We start from the raw sequence: 22923 nt of genomic DNA on the forward strand, positions 1-22923 counted from the left end.
ATTTTTTAGGAAATTTTGCAGTATGATGTTTAAATTTGTGTATTTTCGCAAACCGTATTCTGTAATAGCCAATTGTGATCCTATTATGTATTTTTATTTTCTTTCCCAAAATGATCAATGCTTTACAAAAATAAGAATAAATAAAGACTGTTGTATTATACCTAATTTTGTTGTGAATTATAATACCCAAGATTATTTGAAAGTCTTTTAAACTGACCTCTTTCTTATTATAGGGTAAAAATGAGACCTTACATTTCCTCTGTATAATGCAAAACTTTTTTACCCTATACACATTTCCGCCCACGAACATTTTTACCATATTTCATTACAATCAATGGTAGATGTAGATGTGAAGATGTCCCAGATGATACTTTCGACTTTATTTATAATACATGTGAATATCCGTGGTAGCTTTCTAAAATCTTTCTTTGGTAAAATAATTTTTAAAATCGACAGAGATGTTTTCATGTAAGAAAATTTTTAAAAAGTTGTTATAACTTAGGGATATAACTAGCAACAAAATATGTTACATAATGTCTACAGTCCATGGGATAAAAAATTTTTTAGCCAATTATTTCAGACATTGAGTCTAGTAGGGCCTTTGAGGGATTCCCTCTTCCCAAATTAGATTATATATGTATCTGAATAAAAACAAATATATTTTACGAAATATTTAATTTCACACGCAGAATTGTTACATCAAAACTGTACAAAAATACCTGTTCCTTGTTTTATGTACTTATAAGGTTTCATCCTGTTTCTGCCCCTGACAGGTTGCATCATAACTTTATCAGGAGGAAATTCAGAGGTTCCCATTGATTCTAACAAAACATCAAGACATATTAATAATTGTTGAATTTGTTGTGAAAGACTTTGCGATTTAATATTCCCACTTTGCCAATCTGTATTGACAACTCTCTCAATATCTCTAATATCATCATTGCTAGCATTATGATGAGTTCCATTATAATGCAGAGTTAATGAGAAAAGAGGTGCTTTCTTTGGGTAATCACTGCTAAGGGCCACCAAAGCCACTAATTTTGCAGATTGACGAGTAATGATTGCACGATACAACATGTTATCTGGAGTAACTAAGCCTTCTGATATTAAAAATGCTGTTGATGGAGTTTGACTGTATTCTGACCAACTGACTGATTGCCACTGTGTCAAAGACCCTGACAGTCTAATTGTAGAAGTTTCTTTAGATGGCATGATTTTACCAGACTCAAGGTCTTGCAACTCTTTCATCAGTGCAACTCTTGCTTTTAATCTTTTTTGTAAGGTAAAAATAAAATTTTCCACTGTTGCTACGCTTAAACTGGGGCATAGTTGAAAATTTTTCAGATCTTTCTGTTCATCTCCTATTGCTGTCATAAAATCTAATCCACACATTCTTTGGGCCCATATATAAGGCCTTCCTACTTCAGGAATAAAATGCTGAAAAGTATCAGTGATACCAGCAGCTTTTAGTAAATAAGAAGTGGCAGGATGTGGCGAGTCATTTCCTGAATCTCCAGTATACAACTCATTTAGCACACAATCTCCATCTAAGACATCAGCAGCGGACACTCCAGCAATTGGCTTTGAATGATCCAAATAAAACTTGACTACAATGATTTTTAAGTGCATAAGATAGGAAAAAACTAAGTTTAAAGCTGTACCATCAGGAATTTTAACTGATAGAGAAACATTTAATGGGTGTTTTTTAAGAGCTTCTTTCTTTTTTGCTTCAGCCTTCTCTTCTTTCGTTACTTTTGTTGATCTATGATGACGTTTCTTTTTCTCCCGCTGATCCTCATCATTAGCTTCTGGATCTGAATCAGAATCATTAGAAACAACAAGCTCATTTTCTAAATTGCTTATTTGTTCCAGCCTTCTAGCTTCATCTTCATCACCAGATATAACTGCAAATTAATTAATCTCCTTATGAAACATATTATAAACAAGATTACACTGTAAATTATCATGTTTTGTGTTTTATTTCATAATTATTTACTGACATGTGCTGTTAAAATTAGATAAGTCAAAAGAATGAGAGTATAATAAATTAAGAAATAGAATTATTTATAGTAAATTATATAATAAGCAAATTCTCTTAGATACAGTTATATACATTTATCTGAACACCTGCTCTTGCAAGGGGAGTTGAAAAATTTAAAGAACTACCTACCTACGGCAACATTCTTAACTCCTAAAGCATCAGAATATGCACTGGCATTTGTATAAAGAAGAAACAGGGGTGAGGGAAGTAAAGATGCTAATTTAGTTTCCTCTCTCTTTTCATCTAGTCGCAATGCCAAGCATTCCTGAAGAGGCTTAGTTGATTTTAAAACATCTCTTAGATGTGGAGCTAAAGCATCTAGCCGTGACCTTGCAGCTGCTATAGCTGCAGCCACTCTTTCTTTAGAAGCAATGAGCTCATTGCATGCTCCAGCTAACTCTCTACGCTGCCGAAGCTCCCATTCCAATCTGGCTAGCTGAAGTTGGTGTTCATCTTTTTTTGTAATTTCCTGAAGACAAATAATATTTCAATTTATTTGCAATAACATTTATCTCATACATTAATCTGAAATTAAATTCAAAACTTACTGGACGTGTTATTTCTGTTGGAGCATTCTTATAAAAATCTTCAACAGGCACTAGTTCAATTTCTTCATCTTTTGATTTAAATTGCAAACATTTTGTTACTTCTTTATTCAGGTGATCTGCTTCATATAGTAAATTTTGTAAAAGCAATTGAGTTGAATCCACTCTTTGTTTCTCCTTATGAAGTGCATCACGTCCTGCTCTGGTTCTCACTTTTTCTAAACGATTTAATTTTTTTAATGCAACCAAATGTAATGACGCCTCTATCCGCTTTGCACTTATTTTTTCTTTTGCCTGTAATTTTAATGTTTATAAACATTGTTAATTATTATACATGAAAATACATTTTCAAGAGAATTACAGATATAAAACCTTACCTCATCTGTGTTCTTAGCTTTTAACTCTGCTATATCTGCAAAAAGTTGACGAACATCTTGACAAATCTTCATAAATAACGTAGCATCTTTTTCTGCAGGCCTCAATTTAGCCTCAGACTCTTCGAATTCTACTACTTTCTAAAAAAAAGGGCTTTCAATTACATGACGTACCTTATTTGCATTTAAATCAAAAGGTTTCACAGATACTATATCATAAGTTTAAAACATTAAGATACCGCGACTTTACCTTGTATAAGTCTACAGGACTTTGTTTAGAACTCTCATTACTAGAACCAGTGTTTAATTTGCGACGTTTCTTCGTAGTTGCGTCTTCTTTTCCCATGGCTATTGCTTAATAATGCAGCTATAAATCATCTAAGGATACGAAATTAGTATACTGTACAGCTTATTCGCAGATTTCAAGTACTAGTTACTCCTGAGCTTATTTATGTAGTAGTTTTAATAATTTTTCACTCAAGCTTGTTTGACGTAAGACACAGAGTTTCAGGTTAGAACCACAGATGAATAATAAGTACCAAGAACTTACAAAAATTACAGACGATAAAAACATGCAATGGTTACCAATTTTATGAAATAATAAAATCTTAACAATTAATTATAACAAAACAAAATATAATACATACAAACAATTTTATTTTTGTACATCAAAGTAAAAAATGAAGACAGACAAACTTCGTAAAACCCATAAAGCTTCGAACTAACGTTTTTTAGTTTTTTTACTTGAAAACCCCGTGGGTTTCAACCGACATTTGGTCTATTTCAGAATTTGGAAAGTCCCTCCCTGCAAGGGCATCTGTGACCATTTTTGTGGAAAATAATTATTTTGGTCAAATTCATATAATAAATTTTTATTATTAATACTTAGCAACATCTAGCACGAAAATATAATTAAGTTAGCTAATTTCAATGAATATATTTTGCAGAATACACGAATTGCTGTTTACTGTAGTAAAGCTGGAACATGCAAACGTGCTGTACCAAGACAATATTTCTTATATTTTATATTCAAGTTATTTTCGTAAATTTGCGAGACCGGTATTAACAGTTTTTGTTAAGATATACTGCAATTCCAGCAGGAAGAAATATAATGTTTGTCTGTGTCAATCACGAGAATAAAAACCACGGGGCAAATTTTTACAAAATCTTTAATATGGTGATAGACCAATATTAGTGGCTATTTTATGAAGAATTATGAAAACCTATGTCACAGTGCCTCTCAAAGTGTAGATTAATATACTTCTTCGAAGATTCATATATGAAAGTAGCGACGTGAGCGAATTTAGATTGGCAAGAATTTTGGAACATCCTGAATCTCAACCAGGATCCTGCTTTTATTTGTTTTTTATATCTTTATAATAATACTTAACAAAAGTCTAAAACAAAAAAACGTTTTAAACATCTTAAATGGAAAATTTACGATTTATATTACTTTCATTTGATATATTATTTGCCGAGTCAAGAAAAAAAAACCTACGCCCCAATTGTTCTTTATGTGCGCGAGTTTGATAGTTTATATTTAACGCATATTTACACTTTCAGAATTTTTTTGACGATTATAACGACACCTCATAAATCGGAATCCGTCCAGCGGTTTGGACTGTAGGGCGCGCGTATCAAAGAAATAGACATTATCGTTCTCATTATACACACATACATTCATACATACAATATACATAGGTAGGTACACAAAAATACTACAAAAACATTACCCTCCTGACGCAGTTGGGTTAAAACAGCATTCCAGTTGTCCATTAAAGGATCATTAAATTATTGATCATTATTCTATCACGTGTACAGTATGATGTCACAGAAACGAGTAAAGCAGCGAACAAGAACCAGCGAGGTCGTGAACACGGCGTGTTTATCGGCCGCGTTGATAATGTGTACCTAGATACAAATAACTAACATTCTCTTCAATAATTCAATATAATTCGAGACATTCACTTCCAAGAAGATTCAGTGAAATTTTTATAAAAAATTATTTTATCCAAAAACAATGGACAAAAAACTTGAACTTCGTTTTGCAACTTACATGTGCCCTACGCATCCCATTGAATTATATGAGCTTATAGTAGAACTAGTGGAAGAAGCATTAGATTGCTACGTTTCTTTGCAATACGAAAGTCGAAGCCCAGGACCAATAGCTAACCGTCCAGATCCATTTCAAGCTGATAAGCTTGATCTGGGTAAGTCATTTTATTTTTTAACTATCCTTTATTTTTTGAATAATTGAGTACTTATTCTTTTAGGTACGTGGATAAGAAACTACCCACATTAAAATAAAAAATACGTCTGTTTTAACAGGAAATTAAATGGATATGTATTAAAAATATTATTGTATATTTATTATTTACTATTTTATTATTTAAAGCCGTATATTAACTACTATCTTGTCTTTAGATCTATGATTTACATACTAAAAAACTGATGTTTATCATTTGCATATTTTACAGCTTTTATGACTGCAGCAGCCTTTATGAAAATGAAGCAGAAAGGAAATAAATATATTCAGCTTTTGCCTGTTACTCCAGTATTTGCTCATCAAATGAATGTCGAAAATAAACCAGGATATTTCTCCGATGTTATCATTCACAGCGATAAAAAGTAAGCTCACAATAATTGCTAAATGATGTTATATTTCGTCGTGTAAATTCAAACTAGATATTTATTCATCACACGGTAATTAAAGTATCATTAATATAGGTCACAATTGAGTATTCAACTGTATTGAGTGGCGACGGTTATCAACCAATATATTTTTCGTTTTAAATATATAATAACAAAGGAAACTTTGCTCTGCATTTTATAATATGAAATCAAGTTTAATAAAACAGCCGCGTATTGCTTTATATTGAGATTGAATATTTGCCATTGAATATTTCGATGAGAAAAATAAATTAAAACATGTCAGCCTTGTGCTCATTTTGAAATTTTTCACCACATAGTCGCGTAGGTGTTTTAAAATACGACTCTTGCGCCACTTGTTAAATTAACATTGATTAACAATACAGTTTGATGGTCTGTGTAAATAATATCGAATTCATCGAGCAGTTGCAATTGTCTAAAAGCAAATAAGTAGATAAATTAATTGTTATCAGCCATGTCTCCTGATAACACAGAACGCTTCTATTATTTCTCAATTGATTTTCATCGTATATAGTTCCTAATTTTTGATTTTGGATAAATAAATACTCTTATACTTATAAAGATTTTTGATTACAGGGCCCATAACGTAAATACTTTACTCGACCTTCGCGGATGTACGTTTGCATACAGTGATGAAGAATCACTAAGCGGAAGTAAAATAGTCCTTAAAACATTGAAAGAAAAAGGCGAAAATGCATCTTTCTTTGGCTCTCTACTAAGTAAACTATACACAAAGATGTTTGATAAAAACATTAGAACTGATGGAATATCTTATCAATTTTTTTAATTTGTTACAGAATCGGGATCACATTTGGCCTCTGCTCAAATGGTCTTATCTAAACAAGCGGAATGGGCGGCGGTCGATTCGACGACCCTACTCAATTCAAAAAAATACATGCACGACGGAGGTAAAGATATTATCACTTTGGAAACATTAGGGCGATTGCCACCGTATCCTATCGTAGTTAATTCCAGATTATCAGGTGGGTAGCCTTATTTTTTTCTAATTTCTCGTAGTTTGAAAAATATATACAACCTAAATAAATAATTATGTTTATATTGTTAATTTTTTTAAACATTTCAGATAGTATTAAAAACTGGATTAGTAATGCATTACTAACTTTATCACAAACAAGCGAATGGAAGAAGAAATTTGCCAAGTTCGGTTTAATAAAATTTGGAAATAATTGTGAGAATGCCTATGATGGGCCGTCTGCACAGATGTGGTCCATCCAGAAAGAAAAACTCAATGTTCGATATTATTAGATTATTCCTAATTATCAGTTTAGTCTATGTGCTTTATATTTTGTATGTTGATTTCACACCAAAAAAATAAATATACTACGGCAACTATGTCAATGATGTAAAATGTTTATTTAAAAATAGGTATTTTTGTATTTGTTTTAAGTAAATTAAATCATTATTAGGTTACATATGTTGTCTTGTTATTAAAATAAACCATTATCCTTTCAAGGGCTTTCCTTCTAATTTTTGAAGTAACATTTTGAAAACAATCACATCGCCTTGTTTTCCATATTGAATCATAATTGTTCGAGGAACCATGAAGCCTGTTGCAGGTGTACTAGCTGCCAATTTTTGTTTTGTTTCCTGTAAGTTTCATCACATTAATCATGACCATTATAAATATTTGAGAGTTATTTCACATGGCAGGAGAAATTTAGATTAATGTTCAACTGATTGATATTTACTCTTGAACTGATAAAAAACTTAATATATTATTTCTTATAAAATGCTGCATAATATCTTATACCAGTATGGAAATATACCAAAAATTTTTCAAAAAAGCAATCCAAAACATGGTAATTTCTATGTGTCTAATGAACTTTGTGCACAGATACTTATAGAGACAGAAAATAAAAAGCCTAATTAATAATTAAAATTTATTTTAAAGTCATAGTATTCCACAATATTTAACAAGTGACAGAATATCCAACATAATATACCATAACTAATAAATAATACTTCCTTGAAAAAAGGTTTGCAAATGAAAATAATTTCAATTTATAAATGCTTTGATAGATACAAGAAAAATTCTGTTTCTACCATAACAATAAATAATAGCTACAACTAACAATAATGGTAGACAATTCTACTAAGTGTTAAATCTACAAGAAGTAACTCAGTGCACTAAACAACTCCACCGCCATTGATGTGATCAATCTCCTCCTGTGAGAGTGGTAGTCTTCTATAACGTGGAGGCAAATCAATATCTGATATGGGGCCAGTACTCATTGTTGCACTTGGTTGAGCTTGAACTGGCTGCAAAAGTAATCTTAATTATCATAAGATAAAAAAATGCATTTCACATATGCAACACTTAAAATGAACACTCGACAGATGTAGAAATAAATAATATTTATTAATTTCTAAGCAATGATATCAAGTAATAATTCAAAAGGTATATTACAAGATACATAGACTTAGATATATAAATATTTCTGTAAACAAACAATACATAAATTTGGCTCACATGATTATGAAATAAAGGTCAACATACCGATTGCTGTGAGGCCGCTGCTGGTGCTCCCGATGGTGCCGCTGCCGCGGAAGGACCGGGATGCCCTATTCCTCCTTTGCGGAATTTTATTACAGGAACTCGGCGAAGGATAGTCGTAATGCGTACCATTTTAAGTGTAATAACCTTTTATATGTTTGTGAAACCAGCTGATTTTTAAAGCCAAAATTTTAGTGACAGTTTCATTTTGACATAGGACAGTGTGAAAATATAAATGTCAACTTTCCTTTTTTTAATTTCGTAAGTATGGATGATGGATACGTGTCGATCTAAGTATTTTTAAAGGTATACACTTATTTGTTACTGAGGATAAATAATATATCAGCTACGTTTTGCTCCGTTAATACACCCGTGAGAAGAAATTTGAGTATCTAGCCAATCGGTGTAGCTCTGAATCGTCCAAATCCACATTTCATATTCTACAACAAAAAAAGGGCGGGAGTGGTATTCCAGACTAGCAAATAAATGTCAGCTTTCATGACACCTTATATTTTTTTATGGTTTTATTGATAGTTTTAGACCGAAACAAAAAAAAATCCGTTTTCAATTGAAACAAAATCTTAAACATATTGAACTGTTGTCTCGAATTGTAGTTTTGTTATTTTTGTTTAAGTGCCATTGACATAGTTGGTATAAAAACAGGACCGAGCCGAGAGAGAGGTTATGTGTCTCTTTCTAAAAGGGTTAGATATTATAATATTACAATAACTGCTATAACAAATAATTTCAGTATTCTTCATATTATAACAAATAAGGTCACACGGTATTCGCTACGTGATTCCAAGAAACCAGTGTGAACCATCGTTGACTCAACACATACGTCTTTTTCCTTACCTTTAAGTGCAGTATTTAAACATGCGTGTTCGTCATACAAGCAATAATGTAATTGCGCCATGACATTTTTCTAAATGTTCCGAGTTATGGATACGAAGGATGGATTCTCAAGGATCAGGATAAGGATAAAAGTAAAATGATAAAACAGCTTTTATTGTTTTGAAAATCAGAATTCACATTTACAACTTATAAATAAATAATCTTACATACATCACACGCTACACGACAAATAAAATTTTTGAGTAGCAAATTTTGACAAGAAGTAGATCTATTGTATATAATAATCTACAATAACACCAAACATTATAGTATATTATAATGCAAGAAAGGAATATGCATGTTCTTAAAAGTAAGACTATTGTGCCATACTAACTTTTAATGCTCAATAGTCAACTAATTTGATAATTTCGGTAATAATATCATTGCATTTGTTTAAACAGGTCTGCGGAAATTCTTGCCAGCATACTTGGCAGCAGCTCCAAGTTCTTCTTCAATGCGAAGAATCTGGTTGTATTTGGCCAGACGTTCAGATCTGCATGGGGCACCTGTTTTGATCTGGCCAGTTGACAGACCAACAACGAGGTCAGCAATAAAGGTATCTTCAGTCTCACCAGACCTGTTAAAAAATTTATTATTTTAATAATTTTCATTTAAATACAAGACCTTGCAAAAATATTTGCTAGTAATAACTTCCAAATTTAAAGAAATAAAGTTTTTATTGAAACCACCCAGAAGACTTAGGATTGGGAGGTCTCAAGTAATTAAACTATCTCTAATAATTTTATTAACATTCAGCATCACAGTATTTAATCTGAATTACATCACTGACCTATGAGACACCATGGTACCCCAGCCATTCTTCTTAGCCAACAAATGAGCATCGATAGATTCGGTGACACTTCCAATTTGGTTCACCTTCAGCAATAAACAATTACAAGCCTTCTTTTCAACAGCAGTGGTAATGCGTTTGGGGTTTGTCACCTGAAAATGAATAGAAAATTATTTCATTGATATTCTTTTTATTGGTCCATTTAATTGTTCACTACTGTCCATAAACACCTGTAGCACTAGAAGTGTTACAGGTGCTTTGTCGGCCTTTTTGTGACATATATACACTCTTTTCTTGAAGGCTGCAATGTTGTACTTGTTCAGGAACACCGTAGCTGGTAAATTTTTCCAAAGCTTCACCATATATATAATGGATAATGAACAGTGGTGTGCTAAATTTGTTGGATGTTTGGTGTGAGAAATTAATTGGATGTAATTTTTACTTTTAAATCTTATATGTCACTATCCACAACAAAATACAGTACTAGTAATAATCCAAATTTCTCAGATCATTACAAAACTGAATACTTTACAATTATGTCAATTCATTTTTAGATAATTCCACAATTGAAAAAATTATATACAAACACCTATATGACATATTAAATAAAAAAATTCTACTTACGGTTAGATCATCACCAACAATCTGGATAGATGTACGGGCAGTGAAGTTGGCCCAAGCAGACCAATCATCCTGGTCAAAGGGATCTTCGATTGATACCATGGGAAAGTCCTTGATGAAGTCTAGATAAACATCAGCAAGTTTCTCTGATGACAAATAGTCTGCAGGGTTTGACTTGGGGTTCTTGAAATCAAGGTCATATGTGCCATTCTTGAAGAATTCTGATGCAGCAACATCCATACCAATCTCAATCTATAATAAAATAAAACAATAGAATATAAACTTCAATATAAATTACAATTACATAAAATATTAAATTAGTTTTATAACTTTAATATATTCAATAGTTATAAAATTTAATACCTTTCCAGTGTATCCAGCCTGCTGGATAGCATCTTGGATAAGGAACAAAGCATCCTTGTTGTTCTGGATGTTGGGTGCAAAACCACCCTCATCACCAACAGCTGTCGAGTCTAAACCAAACTTCTCCTTGATGATTTTCTTCAGGTGATGGTAAACTTCCGAGCCCATACGCATAGCTTCACTGAATGATGAGGCACCTGTAAACACGTAATTCATACGATAATTGGGTGTTATCATATTCATAGGTCTGTCTTACTTATAATTTAACACACACATTTGTTTAGTATCAATTGAACATACTTCATTTGCTGAATGATATTCAGTAAAAAGTTTAGCACAATAGTTAACTGAAAAATTACTCAATTTGGACATGGGGTTTTCTTAAACACTATGTTAATTTTTAAGGAACATTATAGCTTTTTGTTTTATCTAAGTTATAGCTGCACCTAACATAATTAGTAAGAAAGTAATGTATGTAATGTAACATGTATAATGCACACAAAAATTGTGACTTATACATATGTAATTGTTTTCAATGTTCTTCTAAAACATAATAAATATATCAAACATGTTTATAAAACACTTAAATAGATTACTGAATTATGATAAAAATAACTCTTAAAATATTTGTTTATACTCAATGATATCATTATATATTTACATACGATAGTAAAGTATGATGAAATTATAACAAAGTCATAATAACTATGTAAATTAAAAACATAAATTTCAATGAATTACCAGTAGGCAAGATCATGAACTCTTGCATAGCCAATTTGTTTCCAGCATGGGAGCCACCATTGATGACATTGAAAGCAGGGACTGGTAGTACAATTTGGTTGTTGCCAGCTAAATCAGCGAGATGCTTATAAAGAGGAACACCCTTCTTCGCAGCTCCAGCCTTAGCTACAGCCAGAGACACACCCAAGATAGCATTGGCACCAAACTTGGACTTGTTCTCAGTTCCATCCAGGGTGATCATAAATTGATCAATCTGTTTGAAAATGTATTGCTGGATAAGAAACTGTTCTTCTTTTATTGATATGTAACATTTTGTATAAGTATGAATTTAAATAGTTAGTATTAAAAATTTAATCATATTGGTATGAATGATGAAATTTTTAAAAAGTTATTTGAAATAGTTCAAACCTCTTTTTGTTGAGTTTCTTCGAAATTTTGCTTCAAAAGTTCAGGAGCAATTATGGTATTGATATTCTTAATGGCAGTCAATACACCCTTTCCATGGTATTCTCCTTTTACATTGTCTCTTAACTCTAAGGCTTCGTGAACTCCAGTAGATGCCCCTGATGGTACAGCTGCCCGGAAAAGACCTAATTCAGTAACCTAAAAAATTCATTTGTATTTATGACACAGAAGTTTTCAATATTGTGTGTAACATTAGAATCAAGGTCAAATAATACTCACCAGGTCGACCTCTACGGTGGGGTTGCCACGGGAGTCGAAGATCTGACGAGCTTTGATCGATTTGATAGGCATCTTTGATACTGTGGAGAATATACCCCAGGTTATCGGATTAAAATATATATTATCATCTATATATAAAAAAAGTATTTAGAATTGTTTAAGAGTCAACTCTATTTATAATATTAATATTATAGAATATAAATAATATTTAAGAACAATGGGCAAGGTTATTCATAATATGTATTATCTAACTATGTTTTTGGGTTACTTTAATGTAATTTTATACTTGAGAATTCAGATAAATCCGTATTACCAATTTAAAAATCACGATATACATAAAACAATACACTTACATAAAAATTTAGCTGCTTTAATTTCGTTGACTTCTTTAACCTTTGCAGACGTGCAATTACCTCTGATATTCGCCGGCTAACTGTCCTTTGACCTTCACAAGGTGAAAATAGAGTTGTATTTACAGTATTAACCGATTCGAAAAAATATCGATTATTCTAAAACTACACAAATTATTTTAAATAGAAACGATGAACATACGCTTGTATATTTTATTATATACACATATTAACGTGATATTTATTCGCTAATAAGAGATTAATTCCACGCCTATTTCTTCCTCGTTCCGTTTTAAAGAATTTCAATGTTCCACGACAATTTCAGATCTGTGTCCATAATACATAATGACATATTTGAGTTGCGACAATAAGCATTAAGCTGTCATAAGCGCTTGACAGCGCGGTATTACAAGTTCACGCTGCTGTCTCCCGTTGAAAAACAATAGGAAATGCGAATGAGAACGTATTTTGTAGCAAATTGTGTGATTTAAGAAATTTTTTCATTCGACCAATTAAAAAAGAATCAAAGTTATTTTTAAGGAATTTAGTTAAGAGGAGTCCTTTTTTAAAATGAGTGAAAAAGAGACTGATAAAGAAGAAAAGAAACCTATTATTATCAAAGATGCAACGGACTTGCAAAGACTGCGGCTAGAAAAACTAATGAAAAATCCAGTAAATATAAAAATTGGTTAGAATTATTGTAATAACAGGGCATTTATAACACTCATTATATTTTCATAGGAAAAGCCAGTTTTGATACCTGAGAGGAGAAAAGAAAAGACGCTACCTCCTCCACCAGATTTTGTTCGAAATGTAATGGGTTCTAGTGCTGGAGCCGGTTCTGGCGAGTTTCATGTATATAGGCATCTTAGACGAAAAGAATATGCGAGGCAAAAATTTATTCAGGAAAAAAGTGAACAGGTAAAATTTATAAATTGAACTTGGATCTGTTTTCATGATATGTCCCTTAGCACCCTAATTACTGATGAGATTTCTGTTATAGGAAAAATTAGATGAAGAATACCAGAGAAAATTAGAAGAAAACAAACGTAAAGCCGAAGAAAAGACAGCAAAAAAAAGGGCAAAACGATTAAAAAAGAAACAGAAGGCTAAAATTAAAGCAAAAATTCCTAAAACAAATAATACTGAATCTAAGAGTTCACAATCTGAGAGTGAATCAGAAAATGATGCAGAGCATTCAGAATCAACAACTGAAAAAGAAGAAACAAAACCCTAACTTATACTGTAACTAATACAAAATAGAAAAATTGTATAATTTTTTTCAACATTATCATCTACTTAAAGTTTATAAAGCTAGATGTATCCTTCCTGCATGTTTCTTTTTTATTTTTATTTCATGAAATAGAAATATTTATAAATGATGCAAACATAAAACCTATTAAGTTTTTCTGTACACCATAAGTCAACAATTGCTTCATAATATGTTCTATTTATGTACAAAACTTCATCTGATTGTATTACCAAAAATGTAGAGCAAGGGGGTTACCGCCACTTCTTATAGCAGTCTTGGTATAGTATTGATTTTTAATTAATACATGGATAAGTACTAAAATAAGGCGAAGATTTTGACAGTTTTGTCTTAAGAGAAAAGGTAATAGGAAAGTATTGGACTATAGCATGTACAATATGCAAATTTTTATCAAACCTGGTTACTGTTTTACGATTTTTTCTTATATCTCAAACAACCTACTTAAATCATCCAAAGTCAGTGCATGGTGTGTTCCCCCAGCAGCAGTTTTGAATTGTTCTAACCTTGGTAAATACAGTTTGTAATGTTGTCTAATTGTGTGTACAATTTAAAAGCGTCTTATGGCACACAAATTTCTTTCTTCTGGCCGCATAGATTTTAAAATTGGAAAAATTGGGGGGAAACAAGACAGTATATGTTCTCAATATTTGCCCATTTTCTTTTTCTGCTTCTTAGTATTTAAGCAACAAATAACTTGTATAGCTCCCATGAAATGCATGTTTATACAGTGAAAATCAAGGTCAGTTGCATTTTTACAAATCATAATAATGGTTTCAAGGCTTTTTGTGCTAATTTCAGAGTTTTAATGTGGGAATCCTGTTCATACAATTCTTAAAATAATTATCTTAATAAAACATATCAGTCCCCTTTCCAACTAAAATATAACATGGTACATCTTAGAAAGCCTGATCGCCATAGAGTAGAGCAGTAGTAGTAAAATTGCAGCATTTTCAAATATCTTATATTTCTCATAACTCAAATTTTAAATGAATAATAAAAATTGCTTAGTTTCGCAAAAAGGTAAAAATAAAAAAAAAACTTTTACTATTAAAGAAAGTACATTTTAATTGTTAAGGTAATAATCATAAGAACTATTCTCTACTGCACTGCAGCCATGATGCTGTCTTCATTCTTCTTGAGGATAACAAAGCCCTCCATGACCGGAGACAGCGGTATGTACTCATCGGTCGCCAGTTCTGCGCGTTCGCCGAAGGAGAGCAAAACTGGCGTAGTGTGGGTGTGGGAGCCAGCAATCGTCTTGGGAGTACCAGCCTTACCAATCACATCCACTGCCTGAAAATTGTTAAAAATAATTATATAGTAGTATTCTTATCAATGATTAAACAGACTTTTATGTTCTGTTTAGCTTTTAAGTCCGGTAAAATAATAATGTACGAGTGTTATTAGTATCAAAATTAAAATACTAAGTCTGACAATGGTTCTAAATATTATATAAAACTAGCTGCACCCGGCAAACGCTGTTCTGCCTTACTCTTATCATTTAGGGGGATGAAAAATAGATGTTGGCCGATTCTCATAGATACCGGATAAACACAAAAAAATTCATCAAAAATCGGTCAAGCCGTTTCGGAGGAGTAGGGCAACGAAAACTGTGACACGAGAATTTTATATATTAGATATTGTATATTTTGTTGCAATACAATTTAGTGATAAGGATTTTAAGAAGCTTTTGTTTTACTTTGATGCCAGATAATAACCACAATGGACTATATATATAGTATATAAACCATGTCTGAATGAACGAATAAAGTATTGTTGAATAATAAAAGTGTAGTTTTTTTATGATTCTAAATGTAAAAAGTTAATGTTGTAAATAGGTTATTTTATATTACCTGTCCAACACGAACGCTCACGTTCAAGGGTTGAAGGTTTTCGTCGAGTGTGACCAACCAACGGGGTTGCATTGCCGTTGCCAAAACATACAACAAGTAGTGAGATTTTCCGAGAATAACTGTAATTAAAAGGAAGAATTATTAATTAATCAATATCTATTTTTAAAAACGGAGATAAAATGCGAGATGTTATGGCATTGACATCATTTACTTTCATTCAGGAGAGATACTTCTCCATTATTATATTTTTGTTTTATGTAGACAAAATATAGGGAAATAAAGACGTCACAATTTAAAAGTTTATATGAGCGACATAGTCATTAATATTATCTGTTAAACACTAATTAACTGAACCTATAACTATAACATTTATATAATTTACTAACCTTAGTATGGATTTACTACAAACTAAATAGACCTGAAAATCTAGTTGATGGGTCTAGATGTCTACATGTAGAAGTCACAACTTAAGACAGAAGGACTTACGTTAGGACTGCATAAAATAATAAACGGCTTTGGTATTACGTGCATCTTACAACTTTTGACTGACTTGATTTTATTTTAAGTATAGCTGTTATGGGATAGTTACTATTCTTGCAGTCGAGGAAGGCGGTGAGCACGACGAGCAGGCCGGCGAGCGCGGGCTGGTTGACGAGGCGGCGGTCCGCGTGCGCCGGGCACAGCGTCACCGTGCCCTTGCCCGCGTGGCACAGCCCCTGCGCCAGCCGCACCATGAACAGGTGCACGGGCGACTTGCTGTGGTACAGCGCCAGCGCGCGCAGCATCGTTGCCAGCCTGTTGGGGTGACCTTTATGTACTCTTGTATGCGTTTCTAGAGGCGATATAGTTTGGCCTGTAAACTGTTTTCCTATCTGAGAGATAGTGTAATCAAGAGAAGTCCTTTTTAGCAGTATCTCAATTCGTTTTATGTCTATTTAATCATTACTATTACTTTATTTCAGTAGACAGTAGGTAAATTCAAATATTAACCAGAGTGTGATTCATATTATATATTATTATTGATCTACAAAATTCCACTGTTTATTAAAAAAAAAAAAAAATTATCAATCTCCCTATTACACTTAAGCGAAAATACAAAAAAAAAAACCACCAATACGCAACACCAACCTCGCATTATTGGTACCAGCGCCAACGAGACCCATAGCGAAGATCGCGTTGTACGCAACATCATTGTCGGAGTCGTGCGAGTACTTGTTGAGCACGTCTATGACCGCCAGCTGCGGGTTGGACACTGAGCACAGCGCGATAGCGAGCGGCACCGCGCGCCGCACCGCCGGCTCGCCGTACCGACCCTGCGTGCATACCACCCTTGTGATTCTTAATGCCTAGTAACTATCCATTAAAACCACATCTCTGCTATATACAAGTAAGTCGCTACTTTAAAATGTAGCCTATTACACTCTCTTCCCTCCTTACTACCTCCGGACATAAATATCGTACCATAAAATCATTTTATTTACTAAAAGTAGGATCAAAAAGGAATGTTCACATTTATAATATAGAGTAAGGATTAATACAATATACTCTCCGAAATACGGCGGTAAGACGTTAACAACAATCTTTAAAAATCCAAACACCTGTTACACTTCACACAAACCACTACAACTTGTCAAATGCACAGAATTGTTCGTATATTTGAAATGAAAACAAAATCTAGCGCAGTGTCAACTGCTTGATATAAATGAGATATCACGTTTGGGGTGAGGTGTGTCGTACATGTAAATAAAAAATATTATAACAATATATTCCATGAAAATGAATGTTATTGATAAAATATTCTCACTGATGTAAGTATTATTTTAAAGCAATGTATTGCATTGCATTAGCAGTCTATCAGGGTCAGTACCAAATTCTAACACATCAAAAAATTTATCACTTCTATTTTATTATCATGGGGTCATGGATAATTATTAAATATCATTATTTCATAATCTGCACCTAGTGTCTTCTAATACTGCCATAAACAACAATTTACCAATTGACCAAATATCCTGGTGCACATCTCGGCTCCAGTTTCTTCAGCAAAGGCAATGACAGCTACACCAAGTGTAGCCACTGCTTGTACCGAAGACAGCTCCTTGTTAGCCTCACGTTCCTTGTCCTTTTCCTTGCTCTTGCTATCTTTGGACGATTTGCCTGTGAATATTTTAACAAAAACAACATAATTAGAATATTTTTTTTATCACATGTTAGGTATATAGTTATTTTTATTTTTATTTTGAAAGAAAGCCTCGATGTTCAGGGTACAAAACTAGTGAACCAACCAACGGGAGCAACTGTTAAGTATACAATCAAAGTTAAAACAAAATACTAAACAAAATATTCAAATGTTTCTTACTTTTGCCTTTGTCGTCTTTGGAACTGCCCGCTGAACCACTACTGCTACTGCTGCTGCCGCTGCTACTCTCTTTGTTCTCTTTCTTATCTTGTTTCTTGAAAGCCGTATCTTCAGCCGAAGATTGTTCATTCTACAAGGTATATTAAAAATAAGAATATTAATTATTCTGTTAAAAAAAAAATCACAGAATCAGAATCGCGATTTGCATTCGTTTTTTTTTAATTTCGGCACTACGAAAGTTTCATTCACGGCACTGTATTATGGAACAGTGTCGAACAAACCTAGAAACGACTATTATAACCGCGTTTAATCGAAAATATGTAAAATACCAGCTCACATCAGTATCATAATGCTTAGAGCAAATATGCAACATCTGTTGGACGACGAGAACGTCGCCGGTGCCTGCGTACGCGCACATCGACAGCGTCGTCTGGCAAAGCGACTGGTGCGGCTCTGGGAGCACTTCGAGAGCCGCCATTGTGGCCTCTGTACGCTCTTTACAACCTGTAGAGAATAAATGAACATGGTGTTGTAAATAGGGGAATTAAAAAATGCTAGGAAAAATGCTCAACAATTATTGTAACATTTAAAAAAGCATAAAAACAGAATTATAAAAATATTGAAATGTATGTAATGCATTAACAAAATATTGAAAAGCATTACATTAGAACATAGATAAGTTTTAATGTTTAAAGGTTTATTTTTATATCAAAGTAAACAATGGAAGTTATCATTTTTAATCCAGGTTTTCTACTGCTATAAAAGGTACTGTTTTGTATTAAATACATAATAACCTTACCTAAGAAGCACAATCCAAGACCCAAATGTAAAAATCGTGCATATGTGGAAGAATGCAAGTCTTTGTTGTCATCAAATAAACGCTGAATAATTGCACACGTAACCTATTTGGAGTAAAAAATAACACATTGTAATCCATTGTAATTTCTAAAAAAAATCTTAACACATACAATTAAATCATAGTAATTAGTATAACATGGAAGACATTTAATTTTTAGATATATACCATTCAATGATTTTATAGAGAGAGTAAATATATTGAGACATTATGTTAAAAATTTTCAACGTTTTTATTATAATCAATCAAAAAATTCAAATGTTTGGGTTGCTTGGAAGAAATTGCTATTGAGCAATAAAGCCGCCCTTTACACGTCATATCCTATTTTTTCCTTTTTTATTGTTTCATGTGTTCAATAAAGAATATTTCATTTCGTTTCAAAAAATTTAACTGTAATTAGATTAGGTTTCAAATTATTTTAATTCAGTAAAACAGATTGACAGAAGAAGACGACAACAGTTAACTTTTCTTTATTAATTTTTTTTTTTAATTTATTACTATAAATGATATAATTCAAATGACATGATCACCAAAGTACCAGAAAGTCAAAATTCTTAATAATAGCATGTAAAATAACAAGTGAGTCAAACTGTTTCTAAAACAAGCTAAGTACTCACATCCCCATTACAAGAGCCAACAGCAATGAGCCCGCAGGCGAGTGCCGCAAGCGCGCAGATCTCTGGCGGCGCGGCAGAATCGCTCAGTACTGGAAGCAAGTGCGACAGTACGTCCTCGCGCTGCGTGCCCGCGTATGCGATACCCAGACCTGTGAGAAAAAATCATTTATGTTAATCTTTTTAGCAATAAAATTTCAAATATATAATACTTTCTTCAAAATACACATTTCTCAGGGGAAGTAAAATTTAAGAGTATTAATTGGGTGATCATAAACTATGAGGATAATTGAATGTATAAATAAAAACACTATGTTATGTGTATAATACATTTTTATACACATTTCAGCTTTTTCTTAAGTTACAATTACCTAAAACACTTCCAATCCGAAGATTTGCACTGGAATGCAATACATAATCCGACAACAGAGCCAGAGCTGGGTCACATTCATTTCTCACACCACAGTTAACTAATCCAAGGGCTAAAAGTGCACCAGCCTTGATATGTTCATCAGATGTGTACAGATACTTGTCAATTGGAGTAAGACCACCATCTACATCCCACAAGTGAATCATTCCAAGTGATGCTGCCGCTGATAGCATACCTAAAATAATAGTATATAGTACAGCATATATCTATGCACAAGAACATTTTGAAACAAAATCATTTAATAAGGATTATGTAATCATGAAAGTAGAAAGCATTTCCTTAAAAACTCATACCATTTTCTTTTAATCAATAGAGATAATTCTAAAATTATGTTGGTATTTATTTTGACATTTATATATTGGGTCCACACTTACCATGATCTTTGTTTTTATACATCCATTTATTTCCATCCTCTGTTGTCACTAGTTTGTCTCTTCCAAAGCCAGCGTTTACAAATGCATTCACAAATGTTGCTGATAGATTTTGCCGGGCTGAATCCACTGGGTGTTCAGCGAGTAATGAAGGTCGGAGAGCGGAACCGGCTGATTCCAACCAAGTTTTGTATACTTCTTCAGGAGTTTTAGGTTCCATAATATCAAGCTAAAATGTTTGTTTTAAATTATATCCGCTATTTTAACATTTAGCCTTTTCTATAGCTTAAAAAGAGTGTGTTATTATATATAGCTGCGCCCCGCCGTTTCACCCGCGTAAGTCCGTATCCCGTAGGAACATCGGGATAAAAAGTTGCCTAAATGTTATTCCAGTTGTTCAGCTATCTACATACCAAATTTCATTGCAATGAATTCAGTAGTTTTTGTGTGAAAGAGCAACAAACACACACACATCCTTACAAACTTTTGCATTAATAATATTAAGTAGGATAATACAGACTAAAAGAAAATAAAATTAGATAATTTAATTCCCTATATAACTTTTACTGTACCTCTCTTCCCAAACTCAAGAAGTGGTCGTTTATGTGAGCATTCAGAAGTATTGTTCGTAGATCTTCATCTTCCAATTCTAGAGGAACATACTGACGTGCAAGCATGTAGCACAATTGCTTTTTGACCAACCTGTAACATATATTGTTTTATAGTTAAATTTGAATTTTACTAATTAAACTAATAAATTTTTTAATCACTTATATTTCAAATTATGTTAATTTTGTACTTACATATCAGTGCAGGAGTTAAAAACTTCCTCACATTTGCCCTTATCATGCAATTGCATAGCAACAAGTAGTGCTCTAGGATATTCCCCAAACTTCAAGTATGTATCAAGCACTCCTTGAAGAATTTGTGTTGATTCTGGCTCTACTACATAACTTGCACACCTGAAATTTCAATAAAAATTCTATGTGTGACAAATATAATATTAATACATTACTGTCACATTTAAAGGGTTAATACTGGTTACTTATCATTAATTGATTTAGTATCAGCTCCACCATAATATTTGTATAAACATTCCTATGGCTTGAGAGAAAAATATAATCTAAATCAAGGTTTTCTTACCCAATCAAGTATAAGCACACCCGTGGATAGTTGCTCTGGTCCATGTGCTGGGTAAGTAGATCTAAACGATCAATTTCCATGAGCAGATCACAAGCCTGAATTTCAGCTGAATGTTGCATGTCAAATGCAATTACATCACGCACAAGTGGCAACAACGTGTCCATATTTTCAATATTCCATTCTTCTGCTATTTCACCTTCTAGTTGGCTGTTGCAAAAAATAAATGTGATATTTTTTTTTATTAGAAAATAATCTACACAACATTACAACTAACAAATTAATAACAATTTACATACCGAACATATTCATGGCCCCATTCGCCAACATTTGACAATGTTCCCAGTAAACAATATTTAAGGCATTCTCTCTTTTCTGCGGCTTCCTAGTAAACATTAAATATACATATATCACTTTGTTTATAACATGATTTTAAATTGGAACTTGCTACTTGCAACAGAAAAAAAAAAAAATAAAATAATGAATGTATTTATATTACATTATATTTAAATATGTTTAAAGAAATTGTACTTACAATAGTGCCACTGACACCCATAGCTAATACTGAAACAACATCTGCACAAAATTTCTTTGTTTTGGGGTCAGTTATTTTCTCATAAACTTCTTTAAGAGCTGGGTAGTGCTCTCTTAAAAACTTCAGAGGTTTAGGAACTGATGTCATTGAAGTTGTTGATGTTCGTATAAGATTGCTTAGCATTTGTAAAGCAGGAAAGTATAGATCAACTTCATTTCCCTGAAAAACAAAGTGAGCTAATGTAACTTAAAGACAAACATCACCATGAACATTAATATCCTCTATATTTAACATGAATATCACTAGATATAATCAATGGTGCAAAAGGTTTTTTTTTATTTAAAAAATAGCACAAAAGATAGGTTTCGGAATCGTAACTTGTTGTAAATTAAACATACTAACCAGTAATTTCTCTACAAGCATATTCAGCTCTTCTTGAAGGCGTTTATCTTCTTCAGACTGAAACAAATACAGTAGCAATAGTAATAAATACAGAAAATTTGGGTAAAGATGACTTTAATAATTATAATAGACATTTTACCAAATCATCATTTGGGGCCGGCACTGGCTCCGCCTTCTCTTTTTTTGTTTCTTCGGGCTTGTTCTTTATAGTCATTTTGATTAGTGTTTGTAAACTTCTGTAATATGAATATGACAAAAAAAATCAACTTTTCCCAAAATTAAATCCGCAACTCACAAATCACAATCATGAATATCACAATTTTGACAAGTCACCGCGTTGACAATAGCTTGTTTCTATCTGGGCTTACAGAGTATAGAATGTAGATTATGTAATGGATGCGTTTGTATTTATAAAATATCTTCCGTAGGTACCCTACCCTTGTGTTCGATCGAACACCGTAGCTATAAAATTTTATATTTTAGCCTATAGCCTCTCAGTACTTCC

The 22923-nt window shown here is 32.6% G+C and overlaps 6 protein-coding genes across 6 annotated transcripts; 2 read left to right on the top strand and 4 right to left on the bottom strand.

Annotated features, from left to right (window-relative positions):
- Positions 1-658: 658 nt before the first annotated feature.
- On the bottom strand, positions 659-3484 carry LOC119830750 (THO complex subunit 5 homolog). Its single transcript, XM_038353877.1, has 5 exons — positions 3211-3484; positions 2964-3101; positions 2590-2880; positions 2171-2510; positions 659-1904 (listed from the first exon to the last, which is right to left on the bottom strand). The coding sequence occupies exons 1-5, from the start codon at positions 3304-3306 to the stop codon at positions 700-702; spliced, it is 2070 nt and encodes a 689-aa protein (XP_038209805.1). The 5' UTR covers positions 3307-3484; the 3' UTR covers positions 659-699.
- A 1092-nt stretch (positions 3485-4576) lies between these two features.
- LOC119830748 lies at positions 4577-6975 on the top strand. Its single transcript, XM_038353874.1, has 5 exons — positions 4577-5170; positions 5438-5588; positions 6207-6349; positions 6428-6613; positions 6715-6975. Exons 1-5 carry the CDS (start codon positions 4981-4983, stop codon positions 6894-6896), a joined length of 852 nt encoding a protein of 283 aa, XP_038209802.1. The 5' UTR covers positions 4577-4980; the 3' UTR covers positions 6897-6975.
- Positions 6976-7517: 542 nt separating this feature from the next.
- LOC119830718 lies at positions 7518-8468 on the bottom strand. Its single transcript, XM_038353832.1, has 2 exons — positions 8149-8468; positions 7518-7910 (listed from the first exon to the last, which is right to left on the bottom strand). The coding sequence occupies exons 1-2, from the start codon at positions 8275-8277 to the stop codon at positions 7779-7781; spliced, it is 261 nt and encodes an 86-aa protein (XP_038209760.1). The 5' UTR covers positions 8278-8468; the 3' UTR covers positions 7518-7778.
- A 664-nt stretch (positions 8469-9132) lies between these two features.
- LOC119830695 (enolase) lies at positions 9133-12747 on the bottom strand. The gene is made up of 8 exons (XM_038353794.1): positions 12592-12747; positions 12239-12318; positions 11963-12157; positions 11555-11807; positions 10814-11010; positions 10454-10702; positions 9830-9981; positions 9133-9616 (listed from the first exon to the last, which is right to left on the bottom strand). The coding sequence occupies exons 2-8, from the start codon at positions 12308-12310 to the stop codon at positions 9433-9435; spliced, it is 1302 nt and encodes a 433-aa protein (XP_038209722.1). The 5' UTR covers positions 12311-12318; positions 12592-12747; the 3' UTR covers positions 9133-9432.
- Positions 12748-12984: 237 nt separating this feature from the next.
- Positions 12985-14781, top strand: LOC119830822 (PRKR-interacting protein 1 homolog). Its single transcript, XM_038353975.1, has 3 exons — positions 12985-13260; positions 13330-13509; positions 13592-14781. The coding sequence occupies exons 1-3, from the start codon at positions 13159-13161 to the stop codon at positions 13823-13825; spliced, it is 516 nt and encodes a 171-aa protein (XP_038209903.1). The 5' UTR covers positions 12985-13158; the 3' UTR covers positions 13826-14781.
- Positions 14782-14901: 120 nt separating this feature from the next.
- Positions 14902-22764, bottom strand: LOC119830821 (26S proteasome non-ATPase regulatory subunit 2). The gene is made up of 18 exons (XM_038353973.1): positions 22558-22764; positions 22419-22475; positions 22017-22235; positions 21781-21866; positions 21485-21691; positions 21145-21303; positions 20914-21043; positions 20345-20570; positions 19912-20145; positions 19544-19692; positions 18870-18972; positions 18408-18574; positions 18071-18200; positions 17708-17868; positions 16840-17024; positions 16301-16506; positions 15712-15830; positions 14902-15151 (listed from the first exon to the last, which is right to left on the bottom strand). The coding sequence occupies exons 1-18, from the start codon at positions 22630-22632 to the stop codon at positions 14957-14959; spliced, it is 2808 nt and encodes a 935-aa protein (XP_038209901.1). The 5' UTR covers positions 22633-22764; the 3' UTR covers positions 14902-14956.
- Between the last annotated feature and the right edge of the window lie 159 nt (positions 22765-22923).

The sequence above is a fragment of the Zerene cesonia genome, chromosome 12 (assembly GCF_012273895.1).
Source record: "Zerene cesonia ecotype Mississippi chromosome 12, Zerene_cesonia_1.1, whole genome shotgun sequence".
NCBI lineage: Eukaryota > Metazoa > Arthropoda > Insecta > Lepidoptera > Pieridae > Zerene > Zerene cesonia.